This window comes from Nematostella vectensis, chromosome 9 (assembly GCF_932526225.1).
Source record: "Nematostella vectensis chromosome 9, jaNemVect1.1, whole genome shotgun sequence".
In the NCBI taxonomy this organism is placed as follows: Eukaryota; Metazoa; Cnidaria; class Anthozoa; order Actiniaria; family Edwardsiidae; genus Nematostella; species Nematostella vectensis.
This window is the reverse complement of record NC_064042.1, coordinates 5338595-5362632: the sequence shown is the minus strand read 5'-3', so window position 1 is coordinate 5362632 and position 24038 is coordinate 5338595. Positions and strand designations below refer to the sequence as shown.

At 41.7% G+C, this 24038-nt stretch overlaps 1 protein-coding gene across 2 annotated transcripts; it reads right to left on the bottom strand.

The window, feature by feature from the left end:
- Window positions 1-135: 135 nt before the first annotated feature.
- On the bottom strand, window positions 136-24005 carry LOC116612493 (thioredoxin domain-containing protein 16). 2 transcript variants are annotated; one of them, XM_048731987.1, is made up of 27 exons: window positions 23370-24005; window positions 23209-23294; window positions 21739-21797; window positions 20891-20965; window positions 19717-19838; window positions 19221-19317; window positions 18312-18465; window positions 17080-17234; window positions 16230-16326; window positions 14098-14206; window positions 13406-13516; window positions 10794-10924; window positions 10358-10488; window positions 8909-9057; window positions 8469-8621; window positions 8166-8222; window positions 7717-7831; window positions 7195-7263; window positions 6269-6402; window positions 5866-5950; window positions 5486-5627; window positions 5242-5405; window positions 4640-4727; window positions 4085-4175; window positions 3281-3443; window positions 1722-1833; window positions 136-1103 (listed from the first exon to the last, which is right to left on the bottom strand). In XM_048731987.1, exons 1-26 carry the CDS (start codon window positions 23542-23544, stop codon window positions 1746-1748), a joined length of 3000 nt encoding a protein of 999 aa, XP_048587944.1. In that variant the 5' UTR covers window positions 23545-24005; the 3' UTR covers window positions 136-1103; window positions 1722-1745. The 2 variants fall into 2 exon arrangements, with proteins under 2 accessions (XP_048587944.1, XP_048587943.1); XM_048731986.1 differs by having other exon boundaries at window positions 136-1833.
- Window positions 24006-24038: the final 33 nt, after the last annotated feature.

Below are 24038 nucleotides of genomic sequence, written 5' to 3'. Positions count from 1 at the left end.
ATAAAATAAACACTGAATCACACTCGTGCTCATTGAAAAAGTTGTTAACAACAACAACAACAACAACAACAATAATAATAATAATAATAATAATAATAATAATAATAATAATAATAATAATAATAATAATAATAATAATAATAATAATTCTTTTATTGAGGTTAACACAATGTTATATGATGAAATACAACTGTACAAGTGGCCTTCAAATTAACGGCGAAAGAAATTAAAATAAAAAATAATGTATAATAACAAACAACAAAATTTACGCATCGTTGCGAATAACTTAGCTGGTAATGCCCAAAAGCCGCCGAAACACAATCTCTTCAACGAGATCTGTGTCGTATGTTCCGTCGTAGGCCCAAAAGTCATCGTATTCTTGTCGTGTGTCCATGTCAAACGTCCATGTTGCAAGTATGTCATACTCCCGAAGCTCAAAGCTCATCGTGTCCGTTTCGCACATCTATGTCGTATGTCCATGTTGCATTTCTGTGTCATACTCGTGAAGCTTAAAGCTCACCGTGTCCGTGTCGCATATCTATGTCGTATGTCGGTGTCGAATGTCCATGTCGCATGTCTGTGTCATACTCGCGATGCTCAAGCTCATCGTGTTCGTTTCGCATATCTGTGTCGTGTGTCGAATGTCCATGTCGCATGTCTGCCATAGCCTCGAAGCTCAAAACTCATCGTGTTCGTTTCGCACATCTGTGTCGTATGTCCATGTTGCATTTCTGTGTCATACTCGTGAAGCTCAAAGCTCATCGTGTCCGTGTCGCATATCCGTGTCGTATGTCCATGTCGAATGTTTATGTCATGTTTGTGTCGCATGTCCGTGTCGTATGTCCATTACGAATGTTTATGTCGCATGTCCGTGTCATACTCTCGAAGCTCAAAGCTCATCGTGTTTGTGTCGCATGTCCGTGTCGTATGTCCATGTCGCATGTCCGTGCCATAGTCTCGAAGCTCAAAGCTCATCGTGTTTGTGTCGCATATCCGTGTCGTATGTCTATGTCGCATGTCCGTGCCATAGTCGCGAAGCTCAAAGCTTATCGTGTTTGTGTCGTATATCCGTGTCGTATGTCCATGTCGAATATCCATGTCACATGTCCGCACAATACTCGCGAGGCTTAAAGCTCACCGTGTCCGTGTCGCATATCTATGTCGTATGTCGGTGTCGAATGTCCATGTCGCATGTCTGTGTCATACTCGCGATGCTCAAGCTCATCGTGTTCGTTTCGCATATCTGTGTCGTGTGTCGAATGTCCATGTCGCATGTCTGCCATAGCCTCGAAGCTCAAAACTCATCGTGTTCGTTTCGCACATCTGTGTCGTATGTCCATGTTGCATTTCTGTGTCATACTCGTGAAGCTCAAAGCTCATCGTGTCCGTGTCGCATATCCGTGTCGTATGTCCATGTCGAATGTTTATGTCATGTTTGTGTCGCATGTCCGTGTCGTATGTCCATTACGAATGTTTATGTCGCATGTCCGTGTCATACTCTCGAAGCTCAAAGCTCATCGTGTTTGTGTCGCATGTCCGTGTCGTATGTCCATGTCGCATGTCCGTGCCATAGTCTCGAAGCTCAAAGCTCATCGTGTTTGTGTCGCATATCCGTGTCGTATGTCTATGTCGCATGTCCGTGCCATAGTCGCGAAGCTCAAAGCTTATCGTGTTTGTGTCGTATATCCGTGTCGTATGTCCATGTCGAATATCCATGTCACATGTCCGCACAATACTCGCGAGGCTCAAAGCTCATCGTGTTCGTGTTCGTGGACCGGGCTGTGAACGTTCCCATCCTTGTGTCTGAAATCCTCGGGCTTCCTCTGCCTGAATCTACAACGGAAACAAAAACCGTCAATACGTCAGAAAAGGTATCTAACAACAAAGAAAATTTTAATTCGTCAAAAAAAGTATCTTACAACGAAAACCAAACCGTTGATACGTCAGAAAAGGTATCTTACAACGAAAACGAAACCGTTACTGTCGACTCGGTTGTATCGCGACCCGCGTTTTCAAAACACGATTTGTTTTGGTTTTCTGTTCCGTCAGTAAAATCATTCTGAGCCAATCAGAGTCTCTATTGTGCACTTCCTTGGCTATCCTCTGGCTTAGAATATTTGACTGGCGGAACAGAAAATCCCAAAAGACAAAAACAAACCGATGTTTTGAAAATGCGGCGTCGCGATACAACGGATTCGACAGTAATACGTCAGAAAAAGTAAGTTACAACGTAAACAGAACCGTTAATACGTCGGAAAAGGTATCTTTGCAAGGTATCTTTGTTTTTTTAAGTGCGATTAAAACAACATTGAACGTTTAGCTCCCCTTTGAAAGCCTTTTTATCGACAAACTGCGCACCAATAAGGTTACAAACAACTTTCCTTGACAGCTCTCGAAACCCCCCCCTAGATCAGCTACTGAAACAAAGCATTTTGTGACCGCAGTGCGTCAAACCTTATTGTCATCTTTCTGAGAAATTTAGGGCCGAGCATGCTAGCTGACGCTCATTTAGATTGTTAGGGATTGTTTTATTTTAGAAGCCGATTCAGTCCATTTCATCCTTTTGCGCATCACATGTCTAGACCGGGAATCGAACCCTTTTCAGCAGAAGTGAGAGGGGGCCCATAAGCTAACGCGCTAACACTCTAATCCAAACTAGTCCAATAATTTTTACTGTAAGGTTATATATAATTTCAGCATATGCACATTTTAAATACGTCTTAGGACTTTAAATGTAAAGTGCTTGGAACACTGCTGATATAAGCGCAGAACAGAACATGACTGATAATGTCTAGTGCACACTAGCGACATATTGACATAACGACATGGGCGCGCGCACTCTTATCTTCGACATAACGACATGGACATAACGACATAAGAGACAAAAACATGTTTTTTCTTTTATGTCATTATGTCCATGTCGTTATGTCGGGCTAAACATAGTGCGCGCGCCCATGTCGTTATGTTGTTATGTTGCTAGTGTGCACTAGGCATTGTTTTTTATGTCATTATGTCCATGTCGTTATGTTGTTATGTTGCTAGTGTGCACTAGGCATTGTTTTTTATGTCATTATGTCCATGTCGTTATGTTGTTATGTTGCTAGTGTGCACTAGGCATTGTTTTTATGTCATTATGTCCATGTCGTTATGTTGTTATGTTGCTAGTGTGCACTAGGCATTGTTTTTTATGTCATTATGTCCATGTCGTTATGTTGTTATGTTGCTAGTGTGCACTAGGCATAAGCGGTACATAAATACTATACATATATGTTTGTTTCACCTCTCTGACTTCTTAAAGTCTTCTGATTCTTCCCCGTTGTCTGACGTCTTTTCCTCTGCCTTCTGCTCCTCCTTCCTGTTCTTGAGAGCTTCTTCCTCGTCGATTAGCTTAAGGTAGTCGTATCCTTCAAGTAGAGGCTCCCATTTGCTCTCTTTCAGTTTATCTACACATACATACAAGCAACTTTAAAAGTGCCCTTAAGAGACACATTTCAGGCCCGTACTCAGGGGGAGGGGGGGGCAGGGAGTGCCCCCCCACACACACACACAACGGCCAAAGGTCCACTTTCGGTTCTCAATAGGCGTGCTCTTTTGTAGATTAAACTATAAAGCATAAGCTAGATCACTCTGGTACGTAGCCAAATCCGACAATAAACGTTCCGTGGAGATACTCCAAAGGCATAAAACATCCCTCTTTGTTCTTTCGGGGGTGGTCAGATTTTTATCAGAGAACTCCCCCCCGGAAAAAATTAGGTCCACTATTCGGATTCCGCACCCCCCGGAAAAATTAGATCCACTTTTCGGATTCCGCATCCCCCCAAGAAAAATCCTGGGTACGGGCCTGCATTTGTAATTGTTTTCAACAGTATAATAGAGAACGGATTATGTTTTGGTGACTCGCCATTGAGCCGGAGCGTAAGATGGCGGCGTGATTGGCCTTCCTTCAATCAAGACTCACGAGGATCCCACTATCGATGCCTACCAATTTGGTAGGCATCGATCCTCCCATGACCCTGTATATCGTTCGTATTGACAGAACTATCTGTAACAATATCATAAAAGTCGAAAAGACATTTATTCTTACGAGATGGTCTGTTCTTGTCATCGAGACAGCGGTTGGTCCACTCGATCACCTCCTTGGCACCAGCCTCCCGGCGATATTGGTAAACTGCGGACTAACAAAAGAGTGCGTCATTGATATTCTTTGTGCCCGTCTTTCCGAGATATTTGTAAACTGAATCCTCGATCAAGCGGAGGTGAGAGTCGATATTTCAAAATAAGGGCTGTAAAAATTACTCTATCAGCACACATCTGGGAAATCAATGTCTAAAAACTTCATGAAGGAAACACGTTCTCACACAATAGGCATCGAGATGCTCACGTTCCGTGGGAGAGACAGGGAAAGGTTGTGAAAACTAACACAGCCATCTTTTCAACGATTGAACATTGTATCGTAATAAGGAATCACAAAATTTATTGTGGATGAGCAAGAAGTCCAAAGTCAGGTATTTTAGTTTAAGTCAGATATAGCCAGGTAGAACAGATACGTCTTCTTTCATTAGATTGTAGCAAAAACTTTACAAAGAATGGAAACTTCTGTCTGTCGTCAAGAAACGTGTTTGCTTAAGTTCCCTATTACCTTAGAATGGTCGACAAGGACAAGAATTGGGACATCCATCTTGCCTGTGTAGGACTCCAGGATAGCACCATTCACATCATTACGGGAGCTGGAGGAGATATAAAAAATCACATTTTATAGTAGGGACAACACTACAACTATAGGCGAGAAAATAACAATTTAACATCGGTAGTAGTATATAGTAGGTAAGAAAAAGTGTCTTTTGGAGTATCAAAAAAAGTTTAACAATCACAACATCACTAAAGGAAGAAGACAAGAAAAAAATACGTATACTTAGGCGCAGTAGTTACGGGTAAGAGAAGGACAGTTTTGAAATATCAAAGAAAGTTCAGCAGTCACAACATTACGATAGGAAGACGACGAAAACACAAAAGAAAGCTTACGTATACAAAGGCAGAAGTAATTAAAGGTAAAGGAAGAACAGTTTTAAGGTCGGTACCATCAGACCCTCTTTTACTGACATTATTGACAGGTGACGTTGTCAACATTGTCAATGAAAGAGAAAAGGCTTTAACTCACAAAATCACAACATAAGCCATAGCATTTACTGGTTGGGTACATAGTTACTGTGTACAATAATATGCAAAATAAATGCAACATACAGAGCCATCCAACAAAGGAATACATCTGGCAGGGATGTGTCAGCGGCTATCTTCTCCATGACAGGCGTGTACTTATCATCAGGCGCCATGTTTTGTCTGAAAACGACGAGCAGTGGACGACGGTGTTTGTTGTACAGCGGTAGGTTGATAGGCGTGAGCTCGCCCTGAAATCAGCAGTATTTTATTGTTGACAAATGTTGGAATAATTCAGTCCACTAGTTATGACCAATGACTGTAAACTTACATATGTTTGAAGATTGGAAATCTCCACAAATTTCACAATATTCGCTTTCGTAAAGGGTTGATAAAACACCACACGGGGAACCAGTGGGTCGTTACGCTTGATCGCCAATATGCCAGGTGTCTCCAAGCCATAACTCGCTGCACTGAAATGAGATACAGATTAAGATTCAAGAGTTTTCCAGTCATTCATTTGCTTGGGGGTGGGGGTGGTTAGGTACGCTGTCAGCTGTCAGATATCAAATGGGGAAAGAAAGAGTTCGACGGGGCAGTATCTAGGAAGAAGCACCTAACGTAGAGGGAAGGCTGTCGAGTGAGGGAAAGAGCTGTAGTAGGAGAGAGGGAAGAAGTATAATATACGGGTTGAATGGGGTTGTCACTAACCTCTTTTTTGCCGCCTCTCCAGAGACGTAACCCAGCAGGTAATCGCCACGCAGTGATCTAGCGGCGTTACTAAAAGCCTCAAACTCTGAAGGGGAATGTTAAATAGCGCTTGTCAGCCACACATTTCTTATCGTTCTCACTAAATATTGGAAGACAAATGAAGAAATCTCGAAATATCCATCTTAATACAAGGATTAATCTTTTATCTACCAATTCAATCCAAAACATAACAACAGCTACATCAAATCAGCCGATGGAAACGGATGTTTTCTAACGGTTTGTATTTCGCTAGGATTTCAAAATGGCGGCTCCTTTTAATCAGGAGCTTCATAGGCTCGATTACAAGCCGTTTCTGCAAGACTACTTGTTTATTCAATGTCAATCAAAGATGATTTAGCCTTACCCGAGCTTGACTCAGATTCGAAAACACCCAACACGGCGATGCTGGTCGCTTTAGCAGCGTTTTTAGGGATGTCTCCTTTCAGGAACGGATCGATGTCATCTTCAGAGAGACGTATAGGGGAGGGCTGCTGCAGCCTGTGGGAAAATCCGTCAACATCGCTATCACATTGCATGCGAGGGGTTTAGAATCGTTCAATAAGGCCATCGTCCCCACTGGTTTATTTTTGTCCCCCAAAACAAATGATGTGCGGTTAAAGACAGGAGTTTCAGCTCTAGTCATTTTCCGAGAAAATAAGGGATTCACAGTCCCAATTATAACCAGAATTCACCTAATTTATATTTAGTCGCACTAGGGAACCCATGAACTGTACCCCGCAGTGGTTCAACACCCCCGGGTGAACCCTGTTGGAAATAGGTGTATCATACATAGAAGCGTGCATAGCAAGCGCAAAGGGCTTGGAAAGGTGCTGAAAAACGTATGCGCATGCGCGTGCTCTGGCGAAAACAAGCACAATCGTAGTATTGAATCGTTCTAGTAAAGGTACGAAAGGCTGACTTTAGTCGCTGTTTTGACTAACTGTACAGCATTAAAACCATACTGTACAAAAGATGACAGGTTTGTGTGATAATGAGGGAGTCATTAAGAAAATTATAGCCTTAGCTTTGCCCTAGTTTTCTTAGCATTCGCCAAAATGTGACAGTTCGCCGGTAAAAAGCCGCCATTTTAAAACAAAAAGACTGGTTTAACCGCGCGGTACTGGAACTAGTCTTGCGTTTTTCAGCACGCTTGGGAAGATGAGCCCGAGACCCCGCGAGAGAAGGATAGGGAGCGCGCGCGTGCGTCTACGCCTCTCTTTTTACCTTACCCCCTTTTGGCTTACTACGCGGGCTATATACATAGCAGTATCAAAATTGTAAAGTTCTTACATGAGAACAGCTTTGACGAGGTGGTCAGCGTCCAGCGGGCCGCCGTATATCAGCTCATCTGCACCTTTTCTGAATAAAACAAGACAAATATCCAGTCTTGTCCATGGTGTTATGTTCGGGGTTCCTGTTGTCGGCCGTGCGGCAATGTGACGTCATATCACCACAGGAAATCCGAAACACCAAACGCAATCCGAAACACCACAGGGAACCCGAAGGGTTCTAAATTCGAACAATATTTGCGACTAGGATAACTGAGGAGGATGCGATAAAAAAGAAGCAAATCAGTCGGCTAGGTAGATAGTAATGGTCGGATGGATAGTAAAATCATTATAGATAGATAGTCACATCATTATAAATAGATAGTCAAATCCTTTTAGATAGATAGCAACATCATTATAGATAAATAGTCAAATCCTTATAGATAGGTAGATAGATAGATAGCAACATCATTATAGAAAAATAGTGATATCATTATATTATTGTCTAGCAAGCTAGTATGTTCTTACTAGAAATCTTTTTTACCGAAACAACTTGATGGTCGGATAGACGGTGATGTTGTTGTCCTGGCACACGTCCGTCCAGTCGAAGCAGTTTACTCGCGCCAGACGCACGTTGAAGTTACCGACATCAATTTTACCTACGGGAAAAACGCATCTAGTAAACCCCATACTTATCGACGGAAGAAACACATTTACTGAACCCCACAATTATTGACAAAAGAAACACATTTACTGAACCCCAAAATTATTTAAAATTGAAACACATTTAGTGAACCCCACGATGGTAGGGTTAGCGTGGGGCTAAATGAATACCACATCCGGCGCGTAGCTGGGATGGGTGCGTAACACCCCCCCCCCCTTGACCGCGTCAAATATTATACTTTTTCCACCCCCCCCCCCAAAAAAAAATCATTTGTTAAGCGCTTACCCATTGTCAAGAAAATCAATAGAAGACGATCTGCTGGTACCTACCTAAGTTCAGAGCTGCATCAACATAAGGGCCAATGATTGCTTTCGACCTGGGGTCCCCTGAAAAAAAAAACACATCTCACAATTATCACAACTATTGCAATTAAAGAAAACAATACGTTAAAATAAGGACAATGGAAACCAGTTAATCACTTTTTTTGGCCTTTGCGAAAAAGTGGCCAAGGTAGAAAACTTACGTGGCCTACAATAAAAACTAGTCCAAGCCATTATTTTGCGCTTGCCAAACAAAAATAAAACACTTACTAGACTCACTAGATCCACTCCCGAGGCAAATAAGGTACTTACAAGGCTGGAAGAAGTTCACCACCAGAAGGTCGTGAAGGTCGCGCTCGGGCTGGAAGGTCTTGTCGGTGAGGGAGGGGACTTTGTCCTCTGGGACGTGTGGGGGGGCTGTGTACCAGACCGCGCCCGCAACCTCGTCATCCTCAGTCTCCTCCGCTACACAGCATTTCTATGTTAGCATAATACTCCATACAGCTTGAATATACTTAAGATCAGAGAGGGGAGACATGAAAAACTGAGAGCACCACGTGATAGACTTAAAGCACCACGTGATAAACTCAAAGCACCACGTGATAAACTCAAAGCACCACGTGATAAACTCAAAGCACCACGTAATAACTAAAAGCACCACGTGATAGACAAAGCACCACGTGATAGACTTAAAACACCCCGTGATAGACTTAAATCACAACGTGATAGACTGAGAGCATCATGTCACAAACCTGGCACGGAGCCATCGTCTTCTTTCTGGCTCTCATCCCATGATTCCTCGCTAGACGGCTGATCCTCTTCTGGCGACAATTCGAGTGAATTCTCAGTCAAGTAAGGGATCTCGTCAGAATTGCTAGGTGGCAACTGAGGATACGTGATTCTAGGATAACGACAATGATGAGACTATAAGATTACAACGACTAATAATAAATTGGAGCAGCTCATCACTCTCTTTGCAGCTAGATTCTGAATTACGAGAGCGCAGATTCAGACGTGGTCGAGTTGAAGGCATGGGAAGTCGCCCCAGGCAGCCGCCATACAACTCATGTCTGACCACGGATCACAGCTAAGATCGAAATTGTTGGTTTTGTGGATTGTGGAAAACCAGAGAACCCGGAGAAAAAAGGCGAGACCAACTAACTTAACTCACGGCGGAACCGGAAATCGAACCAGGAACCCAGTGGTGAGAGGCACAGGTACTACAGAGCGACCGGGAAACCTGTGGTGAGAGGCACAGGCACTACAGAGCGACCGGGAAACCTGTGGTGAGAAGCACAGGCACTACAAAACGACCGGGAAACCTGTGGTGAGAAGCACAGGCACTACAGAGCGACCGGGAAACCTGTGGTGAGAGGCACAGGCACTACAGAGCGACGCTCTGCCAACTGAGCCACCTAGGCCCCCTGATGATGGGCATGTTGATGGACAGAGACTAAAAGTGTGCAGAATTTTTGGTTCGATTTATATTGGGTGTGCAAATCTAACAAAACATTGCGTTCAACAAGTAACTGGCTAAACATAGGTAAATACAGCTGGTCTTGAAGACATTTCCAATAGAAACGTCACTATATATTCACTTTCAGCGAAGAAATTTCTGGGTACATCATATTTACCGCATTTCGCAAGCACGCCAGTGTAACAGTCTATAACACACCAGATATTCCACAGGCGCGGAGATTGAAAATTGGATATGTCTCTTTCGATGGACAACCTGTTCAAAATTAGCTGCATACCCACTTTAAAAACGCACTCTGCTCATTTATCTTTGGCTTTCCAATATAATTGTTTGGCTGTCACAAAAACAGAGAATCCCCGCTTTGTGCGCTCCAACGACCAGATCCCAAAGAAAAGTTTTTAATATTAAGTTTATACAAACAGCTCGACACAGTCTCAAGCCTTTTTTACATCCCCAGGATAGGTCAACGAAGTAGTTAACAAAACACTGTTACAGTTAAATCAAAATTTGAGGAGAAACGCTGGGACCTCAGGTTTCACGTCTTTTAACGAGGGTAAAGACATTCGAAGTCCTTAATGTAGGGCGCTAAGTTATTTTTTACCTCGAAAATAAACCCAGGCAGATCTAATCTGGGCTCGAGCCTGGGGTTAGAAAGTGAAGGTTTTATCTTTAAGCTATCGTAAATTTATGTTGTTAGGAGGAGAATAGATTGATTTCTCATTACCCTGTGTTCATCTTTATGAAGCCCAGCATCTCTTTGTACGAAGGTAATGAATCCTTCCAGTCGGAGTTCGGGGCGTAGGCTCCTTTGTGCCTGTTGTACAGACGAAGAGTCGGGATTTCCTTCTTAGAGCCCTGTAGCCAAGATATAACAAGCATAGTCATTTTGTCATCGAAGAATCATCATCAATAACACCATCATCATTGTCATCATCATTATTATCATTATCATCATTATCATCACAACCCAATTATTCTTATCATCTTCTCAAGACTAAATCATTATAACAATTATCATCGTCACTGTGATTGTCACCGTTACCATAACTACCATCATCTTCGGCCTTGCCAACACAGTTATCGTTGATATTGCAATAACCCTCATAGAATAAATAGAAAGATAAAAAAGATTGCTAAGTAGGTTGGCGAAGATTACTTACAAACTTGGCGATATCCTCCGCGTTGAGTGGAACGTACACTGGCGTTATACCACGTGTCACGTGGCGATCAATGGTTCGACTTAGTCGGCGGAGGTTCTTGAAAAACACAGAGCATCTTGCTTCCGGATTATCTGCAAGGTAATATAAAGTTCCACGATCATTATCAATAACACAATCATTATTATCATCATCATCGCCACTATCAAGCCATTATCATGCAATAATGGTATTCTACCATGTAAGACGACCTATCCTATCCGACCAACACAAAGTACCTACATACATCCCGAACAGCACAAAGTACTTACCATGCTCACACATCCCGACCAACACAAAGTACTTACTATGATCACACATCCCGACCAGCACAAAGTACTTACCATGCTCACACATCCCGACCAGCACAAAGTACTTACCATGATCACACATCCCGACCAGCACAAAGTACTTACCATGATCACACATTCCGACCAGCACAAAATACTTACCATGCTCACACATTCCGACCAACACAAAGTACTTACTATGATCACACATCCCGACCAGCACAAAGTACTTACCATGCTCACACATCCCGACCAACACAAAGTACTTACTATGATCACACATCCCGACCAGCACAAAGTACTTACCATGCTCACACATCCCGACCAGCACAAAGTACTTACCATGCTCACACATCCCTACCAGCACAAAATACTTACCATGCTCACACATCCCGACCAGCAAAAAGTACTTACCATGATCACACATCCCGACCAGCACAAAATACTTACCATGATCACACATCCCGACCAACACAAAATACTTACCATGATCACACATCCCGATCAGCACAAAGTACTTACCATGATCACACATCCCGACCAGCACAAAATACTTACCATGATCACACATCCCGACCAGCACAAAGTACTTACCATGATCACACATCCCGACCAGCACAAAGTACTTACCATGATCACACATCCCGACCAGCACAAAGTACTTACCATGCTCACACATCCCGACCAGCAAAAAATACTTACCATGATCACACATCCCGACCAGCACAAAGTACTTACCATGATCACACATCCCGACCAGCACAAAATACTTACCATGATCACACATCCCGACCAGCAAAAAGTACTTACCATGATCACACATCCCGACCAACACAAAGTACTTACCATGATCACACATCCCTACCAGCACAAAATACTTACCATGATCACACATTCCGACCAGCACAAAGTACTTACCATGATCACACATCCCTACCAGCACAAAATACTTACCATGATCACACATTCCGACCAGCACAAAGTACTTACCATGATCACACATTCCGACCAGCACAAAGTACTTACCATAACATACTTACCATGATCACACATCCCGACCAGCACAAAGTACTTACCATGATCACACATCCCGACCAGCACAAAATACTTAACATGCTCACACATCCCGACCACAAAGTACTTACCATGATCACACATCCCGACCACAAAGTACTTACCATGATCACACATCCCGACCAGCACAAAATACTTACCATGATCACACATCCCGACCAGCACAAAGTACTTACCATGATCACACATCCCGACCAACACAAAGTACTTACCATTCTCACACATTCCGACCAGCACAAAGTACTTACCATGATCACACATCCCTACCAGCACAAAATACTTACCATGATCACACATCCCGACCAGCACAAAATACTTACCATGATCACACATCCCGACCAGCACAAAGTACTTACCATGATCACACATTCCGACCACAAAGTACTTACCATGATCACACATCCCGACCAGCACAAAATACTTACCATGATCACACATCCCGACCAGCACAAAGTACTTACCATGATCACACATCCCGACCAACACAAAGTACTTACCATTCTCACACATTCCGACCAGCACAAAGTACTTACCATGATCACACATCCCTACCAGCACAAAATACTTACCATGATCACACATTCCGACCAGCACAAAGTACTTACCATGATCACACATCCCGACCAGCACAAAATACTTTCTTATTCTCACACATTCCGACCAGCACAAAGTACTTACCATGCTCACACATCCCGACCAGCACAAAGTACTTACCATGATCACACATCCCGACCAGCACAAAATACTTACCATTCTCACACATTCCGACCAGCACAAAGTACTTACCATGATCACACATCCCGACCAGCACAAAATACTTACCATGATCACACATCCCGACCACAAAGTACTTACCATGATCACACATCCCGACCAGCACAAAATACTTACCATGCTCACGCATCCCGACCAGCACAAAATACTTACCATTCTCACACATTCCGACCAGCACAAAGTACTTACCATGATCACACATCCCGACCAGCACAAAATACTTACCATGATCACACATCCCGACCAGCACAAAATACTTACCATGATCACACATCCCGACCACAAAGTACTTACCATGATCACACATCCCGACCAGCACAAAATACTTACCATGATCACACATCCCGACCAGCACAAAGCACTTACCATGATCACACATCCCGACCAGCACAAAGTACTTACCATGATCACACATTCCGACCAGCACAAAGTACTTACCATGCTCACACATCCCGACCAGCACAAAGTCCATTATGAATGACGAGATCTCGCTAGACATGCCTCGCTCCAACTCCGCCAAGGAGTGAGTGCGCAGTGAAGTGCTAGACGCTGGAAATAAAACATAACAAAAGTCATGACATGACATGACATGACAGTTAAGTGAGTACACGAAGTACTTATTAGCACGTTTCTTTAATCAAAGCAAAAAAACAACAACATGCATGCTAGGAATATTGCACCACCCTTTACAGCCGTGGCCAAAGCTCTTTTGAGGCAAGTCTTGAGGCTAGCGCTAACAACTAGTAAACGACTAACCAGCGTTCTTCTTATTTCCACAAGATCTACTTATCCACCTTTGTTAGTACCCCCATATTACCACAAACATACGTAAGGAGGAGGGCGATGAAAGAATTAATTATTTCCCAATATTTTTTTTTCGTTAAGAACGTTGCATTTGCAAAAGGCAAATGTTCTTGTGAAATTCTAAGGTTACCATGGGTCTCAATATATTTTAAGCAATTTAATGCGTCAACCATACGATAATCCATTAAAAGCCGTCGATTTCTGGCTCTGGCATCGCTGGAGTTAATTTATTTGCTTCATTTTTTTATGGTTGTTTAATAAAAGAAAATCTTCCAAATGGTAGAGATGAGAAACAAATAGAAGAACTACGCCCCAGTCTCCCTTACCTATCCTAGAGTAGGCTTTCTGGGGGTTGTCGACCAGCTCTTCCACAAACTGTTGGACATTAAGGACATCGAACTCCAGCTGGTTTTCTGGGAAAAGTTCTGCAAATACCTGCGAATTTTAAAGCAATTATAAGACACACCCGGTCAATAACATTCTTTTGGGTTTCCTGTTGTTAATCTCCCCAGCCCCTCTTGTATTATGGCAACCACAGGAATCCCGAGCAAAAACTAGTCACTGGGCGGTGGATGAATATTCATTCAGGCAATCAGTGAGCTGCACCTATCAATTATATGTTTGCTCTTTTATTTTCCTATGATTAGATACCTCTTTCGAAAGCCGAAAACACAAAAAAAGAATGAAAACTGAAATGCTTGGTCAATGGATCACGCGACTCGAAACCGAAAGTTTAGAATACGATAAACAAGCTGTCGATACTTCAAATCTTTCAAGTTTTCGAACAAAAATGATCTGAGATATCTATACATACTTGAATAACAGTTAAGACGGTAATTACAGGATAATTTGGCATCGATAAAGGTCACATTGGCTATGTCCTCCAGGCGACAAAGCGACATTTCACAAAGGGATGATGAACTAAAAGTCATTCTTCACCACTCTATAATGAGCACTTCTACTCCGCGAGGTAGACCCTATCGCTACCAGACCGCCCTAAAAGCCCCACTTGCCACGCTATCACTAGTGACAGGTCTCTGGCCTACACGGAAGGCGCTACGCGTCTCTCTCATCGCGATAGCCGTCCTAGTACATGGCTACATTTCACTCGGAAACATATTTGCCTGGCAGGTTTGTGGCAAGATTCCGCTAACTGAAGCAGACAGATTGAGTCCTTGGTTGTGCTACGGGAACCTTACGTATCATGAGTCTAAAAAATCGTGGGCAGGCTTGTTGGAACCCGTGGTTTTCTCGCGATACCTGTTCTGTTTTTCGCAGTTCTCGGGCTACGTTTTCATGGCGTACTCGGCTAGCTTGTTGCAAGGGCGTGTGGACGCCATGAGTATCGACACCGCGGCAAGCCTGCTAACGCGTAGCCAGTGGATCAGCCTCAATATACAGATTGTGATTTATTTTGCAGTTTGGTTGACGTTCCAGCTCTTTGACGCGATTCTAATACCCGGGAAGTACATGCCCTCGGGGTCATACCAAGTTAACTGGCTTATTATTGAGAATGCCCTTATGTGGTTATACATTGGCACTCCGTGTTGGCTATTCGCCATGATCACCTTCGCGCTGGAGTCCTTCGCAGTCAATACCCTTCATCACATCCGGGACCTTCAATCCGGGACCCTCAATGACGTCATCGTGATTCACCAGCAGTTTAGTGAGCGTGTGTTTGGTACGGTCCGCGCGCTGAAATACTGGTTCATCGTGCACTGGATCTCGTTCGGCTTCACGTTCGTCACAGATACCGCCATTGGTTTGAAAGTTGCCCAGTTTAGAGACAAGACGGAGTTCGTCTTTTGGGTCTTTAGTCTTATGTATTTGCTGATGGTGATGATTCCATTCTGTTACCCATGCATCCGCGCGGCCGCGCTCACAGACACGTGCGATTTGATACTGGAAAAGCTTTGTTATTTCCTGGAAGCTGATTGGCCGATACAACACCCCCTGCGTTGCCGCTTCAACATGAATGGCTTTCTGGAATATGCACATCACGTGGGGTGCGGGTTCTGGGTCGGGAGGCTCCGGTTCACTCTCGGCCTCAAGTGGCTTTCTCTCTTTATAAGTCTATGTGGCCTGGCTAGTAAATTGATTTAGAAGAGAGGCGCCACTTCAGCTCTGACCTCAGTTTCACGGGCGCGCCGCAAAGAGTTGTGGGAAGGCAATGATTCGCAAAATCACAAACCACCGTCACCACAGGAAACCTAAAGTAGTACAGTCAACTCATTAACGGACTCTAATGATTGGAAAGCTCTACTTACGGACACCAGTTTAAATCATCGTTTCAATACAAAAGGAAATTTGACACTCTCATACTTTTTCGGTTTCAAAAGTTGAGAAAGTCGATCTACTACTGTTGGCCTGCTCGGGAACCCTGTGGTTTGCCACGCATACACGGATACATTGTTACGATGACGTCACGCTACCACAGGAAACCTGAGAAACTACTTACTTCTGAGTCGGTACTTTCTGATGAGATAAACGCTGCTGTCGGGTAGAGTGTGTCCTCTGAGAGTCCGAACTTGTCTGCAGTCTTAGGGTGCTTGTTACTAAGGAAAAAGTACATCCACAAGTTACCTTATGATCATTGTAAGTAACACTTGATGAATCTCGCACGTTTATTGGTCGAGAGCACGAGACGCTTCTTAGAAATAAAGCGCAAACACCTTTTTATGTACTTGGGGAATGTGATAGCCAACGCGACTAAGCTTTGTTATGCGTTGGCTAATATTTGCAGCTGGGCGCTTTAGTGGTTTTTACCCATGCTTACATGCGGGCTTGTCGTGTAGTCGCGAAGCTAGTTATAACGATAACCTTTTGCCATTATACTGTATATAGTGCGCGCTCTACCGTGGCCATAGAGAAAAAAGTTATTTAAGTTACAGTATCAAACCAGAGGGGGGACACCGTTTGTTAATTGGCACGAATTTTGGTCATGTGTTAAGTGCTATGCTGATTGGCTGGGTGCAATTCTTGTCAATCAAAAAGTAACTTTCTCTAGGTGGCGACGGTCGCGTGGCACTTGAAGAAGGCCAATCAAAACAAATTTTAAGCTCCAAAAATATTAGGTCACGTTAGCTATCCACTTTAATTTCATTTGAGCCAATTATATTTCAAATCTTATCTTCTCAATAAAGTATAATAAAGCTTTTCTTCCAAATAGACAATTTTTATTCAAATGTTCACAACAAAGGACTATTTGTGGATTCCGCTGTTTTGGTATCCCTGCCTCGTTATCATGCAATTTCTTTCTTAGCTTTAAGCGTAGTAAATAAAGATAAATATTTATTTAAATGGCTTACACCTCCACGAAGACCACCCCCGCTGTGCCGTATAGCCGCGTAGCGAGTGTGTCTGCATCCTTGAGGGTGAATGGCTCCTCTTTCGTTAGATCGCTGAACACGTAGAGTTGGTTAACTCTCTCATACACCGTGCGACCGTCAGCTTCAAGCTCCACCTGTATACCGAACAATTATTTTTTTGCTTTTTTTAAAAAATTATAAAACCTTCATCATTTGGAAAAATATAGCAAATCCTCCATTGAATTGTAGTTATTTTTAACTCATGAATTTGCGCAACACCCAAACCTCCCCCACCACACCCATCACAAACACCCTTCTCACTACACCCCTTTCCCATATCTCCCCCACCACACCCATCACAAACACCCTTCTCACTACACCCCTTTCCCCATATCTCCCCCACCACACCCATCACAAACACCCTTCTCACTACACTCCTTCCCCATACCTCCCCCACCACACCCATCACAAACACCCTTTTCACTACACCCCTTTCCCCATATCTCTACCACCACACCCATCACAAACACCCTTTTCACTACACCCCTTTCCCCATATCTCCCCCACCACACCCATCACAAACACCCTTCTCACTACACCCCTTCCCCATATCTCTACCACCACACCAATCACAAACACCCTTCTCACTACACCCCTTCCCCATATCTCCCCCACCACACCCATCACAAACACCCTTCTCACTACACCCCTTCCCCATATCTCCCCCACCACACCCATCACAAACACCCTTCTCACTACACCCCTTTCCCCATATCTCTAGCACCACACCAATCACAAACACCCTTCATACCCTCGTCAACACACCCTTTTCACTACACTTTCCTCACCACGCCCTTCACACTATACCCTTCTCCCCATACCCTTGTTACCACGCCCTCATCAACACACACTTCTCAACACAACTTTCTCACCATGCGCTTATTAACATACCCTCATCAACACCTTCTCATCACACCTTACTCACCATACACTTCTGCCAATACCCTCGTTACCACACCCTCATCGCCACGCCCCTCTCCTTATAACCTTTTAATGACTTAATACAAAAAGCCCAAATTGTTGTGTTCGTGAAACAAAAGAATAAAAACAATACACCTAAAACTGGTAGTCGACTCTATCAAATTTTTGTCTTTAAGGAGTCTGCCCAATAAGTATTACTAGAATTACTTTTAATGACTCATGTGTAGTTGTGTTTGTTAAATTACACTTACCAGTCGAGGCAACTGTATTAACTTGCTAAACCGACCAATGAAATAAGGCTTGTATTGACCCCTGAAGAGAGCTGAATCACATGGTCCAGTATAAAGGAGGTCTAGTTTTTTGCAGTTAAACCCAACAACAGCTGCAATCTTGTCCTCAGAAAAACTAAGGAAATTAAACAATTTCAATGAAGGTATTCTAAATACACATGTCGAGGAGACGCTCCATGTTACCATGGCAACCGTTTTTTCACACATAAATTTCCAAAAACTAAAAAGTAGTAAATTTTGGTCCTGTTTCTCAAATTTAAAAGCCTGCTTCAACATTTGAAGTTTCACAACAGCACTAGAATTTTTTTATCTTAGGATATTTTTGGGGGGAGGAACGAGTAAATTTTGCTCTCTCAAAGCTGTTGTTTTAAATCTCACTAGATTTACTAGAAGACACTTTAAAAGCTGATATTATGTATTTATTGTCACTATGAGCAGTAATACATGCATGCAAATACTTTTTCTGTAATAATTTCAGATTTTTTGGGGGCAAAAATAATAAGAATCCAAGATGGCAGATCCAAAATGGCAGAAATTCTAACAAAAAATGATTATAAACGTTTTTGTGGCCTTTTTGCATTATAGAGGTGTAAAAATGTTGGTTCTGACATATCTGAATGATGCAAGATGATTTCTGCCTGATATCTGATAATTTAGGCAATATTTGAAAATATATCGTATTTATGAAATCATTGTGACAACATAATTAATTCGACCACACCTAAAATAGGGAGGGACGATACTTTGCATGCTTGTGATCATTCTCTTTTATCCCCCCCCCCCCCCCAGTCACAGGCAGCTCAAAAAAGCCCAGTCTGAATAGGGTAAATAAACCCAGAACGATTCCCATCACACATCTGCCATACATACTTTGGGATGATTCCCTTGGCAACGTCAGCATCAGTGGTCAGAGCAAAAGCCAACTGGTTACTGTATACAAAAGCAGCTTCTACAATTGCACGATGTGCTGAAAGGACACAATAATGTCTGGGTTAAACAATTTAAGGATAGATCAAAGGCTATAACCAGACTTTCTTAATGGCAAGCGAGGAAATTGGGAATATTATCAATCTTTAAGATCTATTTGCCAGCTGTGCTGTGCAAAATTAAAATTTTTGAGTCTTGACACGTCATAAACCCTATTATTTAAAAATAATAAGGGGTCAGCAATGCTACTGAGGAATTAATTTTAAGAAATTTCTTATGTGCCAAATACATGTAATTTTCAGGAAGTAATCTTAATTCTACAAATATCAATTTCCCAAGAAATGACAAATTTTCATGGCCCAGTGGTTATCTAAGTAAGATATGACCAAAGCCAATGAATGGTAAAAATTAAACGTTTGAAAGGGAAATGAATGCCTACCTTTAGAGCCAAACCCTTTGACATATGCAAATAACACATCTTTACTTCCTTTTGATTCCGTGATGAGTTGGTCTGCTGAAGGCTTGTCATATAGGTATGTAATTTCATACTTGAGAAGTATTCTGTTAGACAATGAAAGAGAACTTGTCATGAAAAACTGTATTATATGATAAGCAAAAATAAAGAGTAAAAATCGTCTCATGTAAACAAAGGAGGAGGAGTCTATAGGTGCATGCTAATGTCTATCTTGTCTTTACACATTAAAGAGTAAAAGGTGGTAAAGGGGGGGTATGGATCACATTTTACAGACTGGGCAAAATCACATTTTACGGACTGAAAAATGGCATTTTAAACAGCATCTCTAATTCACGGAACTTACGGGAACCTATGAAAACGTAGAAGAGAACTAACACCCAAAGAAATCAGTGCCCCCCTTTTAAAGTTTTTGCCCTCCCCCCATGTTATCCTCTACCCCCTCCCCCCCTTCCTTCGGGATATTAAATGAACTTTCCCTCAGTACCACAAACTCACTACAATTCAACATCGTTTTGGGGTATTATTTTTATCGCATTGATTTTATCAGCCTAACTGGGTGACTTTATGCACATTTCGAAAAATATATCTTCCTAACCTTCCAGTGAAATTTAACATGTGAAGCTCAAGACTCCGGTACCCAGTGTATGTAAAGGAAAGTATGTTTTTTTTGTTATTTAGCAGCTTAGAAAGATGTTTCCATAGGTTTCCGTAGGTTCTGTAAATTAGAAAAGCCGCTTTTAAATCATTGAAAATTGTGTTTCACGGACGTCGAAATGGATGATTTCACGTTTCTCGACAGTGAAACATGGCCAAATCTTGTTTCATGAAAAAACTCTTTACCACCTTTAGATGAGTAGTGACCAATTCTTCCAACTCTCTTTTTTTATAAGAACCTTTTTTATAAGAAATTTTAAGAACATGCTAAGAACATGGTGAGACCCTGATGTGTTCTAAAGTGCAGAATCAAATTGTGCTCATATTAACAACCAATTGTTATTGCTAATGATCATTAGTGTAATTCTCTTCCTAATAATTCATTGGGTATTGTATATACGCTAAAATTTATGAACATCATTAAGAAAATATTCAGCCCTAAAATGCTCCAAAAATTAACATAAACATAATTTACAATACTTACTGTAATAGGTGGGCCATAATGGAATCAACATTGAATAAAGTGTCCAAAGAAACACTTTCTTCCAACTCGCCATCTCTATTGTCATGGAAACAGAAAAAACACATCAGACTTTATCAGACTTAATTAAAAAAATTATATGTGGTTGAAGGTATTCAAGCGTAGTTGCCTGTGTCCGAGTATGTGGTCTATTCCGAATAACAATCGACCAGCCCCTTGGGATCAGGGCCCCCCGCTTGACCTCTCGGGGCCCTGCTTTTTGATACCATGAGTTAGGTCCCCCGCACAGCTCCTCTCTAGAGTCTGGAATTGGCTTCATGCAGATTGATTTTACTCATTCCCACCCCCCGCTCCTTGGGTTAGGTAAGTATGTATGTATACAGAGGCTTAATTCCAATGATTATTAGTGTGACAGGTACTACCCTGGGGGGCAGGGAGCTGTGGCCTAGTTGCCATGGTTCCTCGGGTAGTGCGAGGTCGGGCGACCTCCGTCTAACCCCAACTTATCAAACGCATAGCTTTCAAACTCACTCTAGGAAAAATCTTGAGAAAATACAGTGAATGTATCAGAAGTACCAAGATAGCTGATTGGGGAGAATATGGTAAATGTATGGATATTTTCAAGAAAATTAGGCTCCCTAATGCGGGAGAGTTGACAGCTATGCAGAAGATGAGTTTAATATTGGAGAGTTACAATACCAAGCAGACTTGGCATGTTTGATGGGTGTCTTTGACTGTAAATAATTTTTTTTTTAAATGATAGTTGCTATACCTTAGAGTCTAAGGGGTCCCTAAGATGTAAACATCTATATTGGCCACACCACTTTTGCTATGGAGTAGAAACTACATACCTGTATGTGAGCACAGTCAATTGTTGACACTCTGGTATGGAGGCAGAATCACAATCAATCTAAGGATGTAAGATAGAACAATTAAACTCCTTTTGGATTACTTACTGTCTTTCCCAGACTGGCAGAGCCAGGGGTGCTCTGTGGGTTTAATAGAATTTCAGCAGAGCTGCTGCATATGAAAATGAGGATATGAGGATATTTTAATCGCAAATAAGATACCACCCATTTCAATTTCAAAATGAAACAATTCATTTAACATTCTAGCTTAAAGATGATTCTGTGTTTATAGAATTTACAGGTTTGCAATTTGGTAGTGATTGTATGGCTTCTAACAACAGATGAGTCGTTTAAAAAAAACTAGATGGGTATTGTGATTGACGTTTTGTTATGTAATCAAACATTTCGGTCATATTGTTTAAATCACAGTTAACAAATGATTGGGTTTATGGACAGAAGGAGCAGGCAATGCAACTCCCCCCCCCCCCCCCCCCCCCCCCGGATGGTTCAAAAACAGCTTCTCAGAGCTCATGGGTCCTCTAATTATATTTTTCAGAGTAAAACTGCACGATGTTACATTTGTGAGAAAAAAAAATTTAGGATGGCTTGGAAAAAAATAAAACACAGATGGATGTTAGAGGCATTGTATTGTTGCATGTGTGGTATGAGTTGGCCTCTAAAAGCTCCAAAACAGCTTGGTTATTCATTAGGAACAGAAAAATGTTTAATTTAAAGAAAGATTTTATCTTGATAATTAAAAAATTAAAATGAAACACCTGTTTTTACCTTTTATAAGGTACTATAGCCCATTCTAAATTCAATTCTGATTCAAGTGCTTTTTTTAAATATTAAAAGCAGGAAGTAATACTCCAAAGGCGAGATAAATGGAATCAAAGTATAATAGGGAGCCCATTCTAATTATGATTATTGTGTTTAAAAATAAATCAGATCATGACCATATCCTTATTATAAATTGGTCCTTTGACAAATTATCCAATCGTATAACAAAAGCAAATGAGAAAATTCAACGTTTCCTTATGGGATTTGGAATATGCTGGCATATTTCCATGGCGTTCTTGTCATAGAATTCTTATGTAATGCTTTTATGATGTGTATTTTCTCTTATCAAAACAGTTTTATAACTGTAAAGTAAAGAGGAAATATAGACAGGTATAATATCAGCATAGGCGGAAATTCAGAAATGCTTAAAAGATTAAGGATCAGGAAACCCCGCGATTTATAATTATTATATCCAAGAGTGATCACATAGTACTTTGGTGTAAATGCAATGAAATGGTCTTATAACAACAAAGGTGTTAAATAAATCACTCGCATTTTTGCAATCACTAGACATCTAATAAAACTCGCTGTTATATATTTTCCCAATTTACTTATAGGACGGGTTCCCATTGAATTTGCTAACAATAACAAAACACGAATTTTACTTGGAGTAAAACTTTGATTCGAACTTACCCTGGCTAGCTGAATGCCGTAGGCGTCTAGGTGGTCGCATGCTTTCCGATATTCTTTAAAGAACGATGGATACTTCTGCCTTGCATCTACAAAAAAAAATGCAAGCCAGAATAACTTAAACAGTTATATAATACACGTACAAAAACCTCACTCAGTCTTACCTTTGTGATCAAAATAGACTGCAACAAAGTTTTTCGAAGTCGACTTGGCTAGGTTTTGGAATTCATCTGGACTTAGATCGCGGACTGCTTTGCCAGTAGAATAAGGCAAAAAATTCAGCAAAAAGCAAGTCCAAACTAGGGTCTTCATTGCCATCTCCATACAGGGGTAAAACATCGGCTTGTCTTACTTTTGTATATTTTCAGGCTAGAGTAAATAGGAAGTCAAAGTAGAGCCAATGAATAGAGGCCTCGTATAGAACTATTGTCGTTAAAACAAGAATCGAATATCATTAATCTTAATTCTTTTCAAATTAAACACGTATTGATGTGTTTAGTCTCGTATCATAAAATTAGTTTGATTCCTGAATAATGGTGCAAAAAGCCATAAACAATTTAGCTAATTTTCGCCCCCAAACGGAACGATCTTAGCTCTTCTTCAGCTTTCAGAGTGTGAATTATCCGCAGCTGGCGATCGACTTAAAATCACATCTTTCGGCATTAGCTTCAAAGGAAGTGATTGAGAAAACATGCAGGTATAAAATTCCTGTGGAAGAAAATGTCATGTTCCGGTCGAAATCTGGTAAAAATATTTACAACAAGAGAATGATCATTTCAGTCAGGCTTTTCAACCGTGTGGTCGAGACCACCTGGGTTCAGGGTTTGAATTAC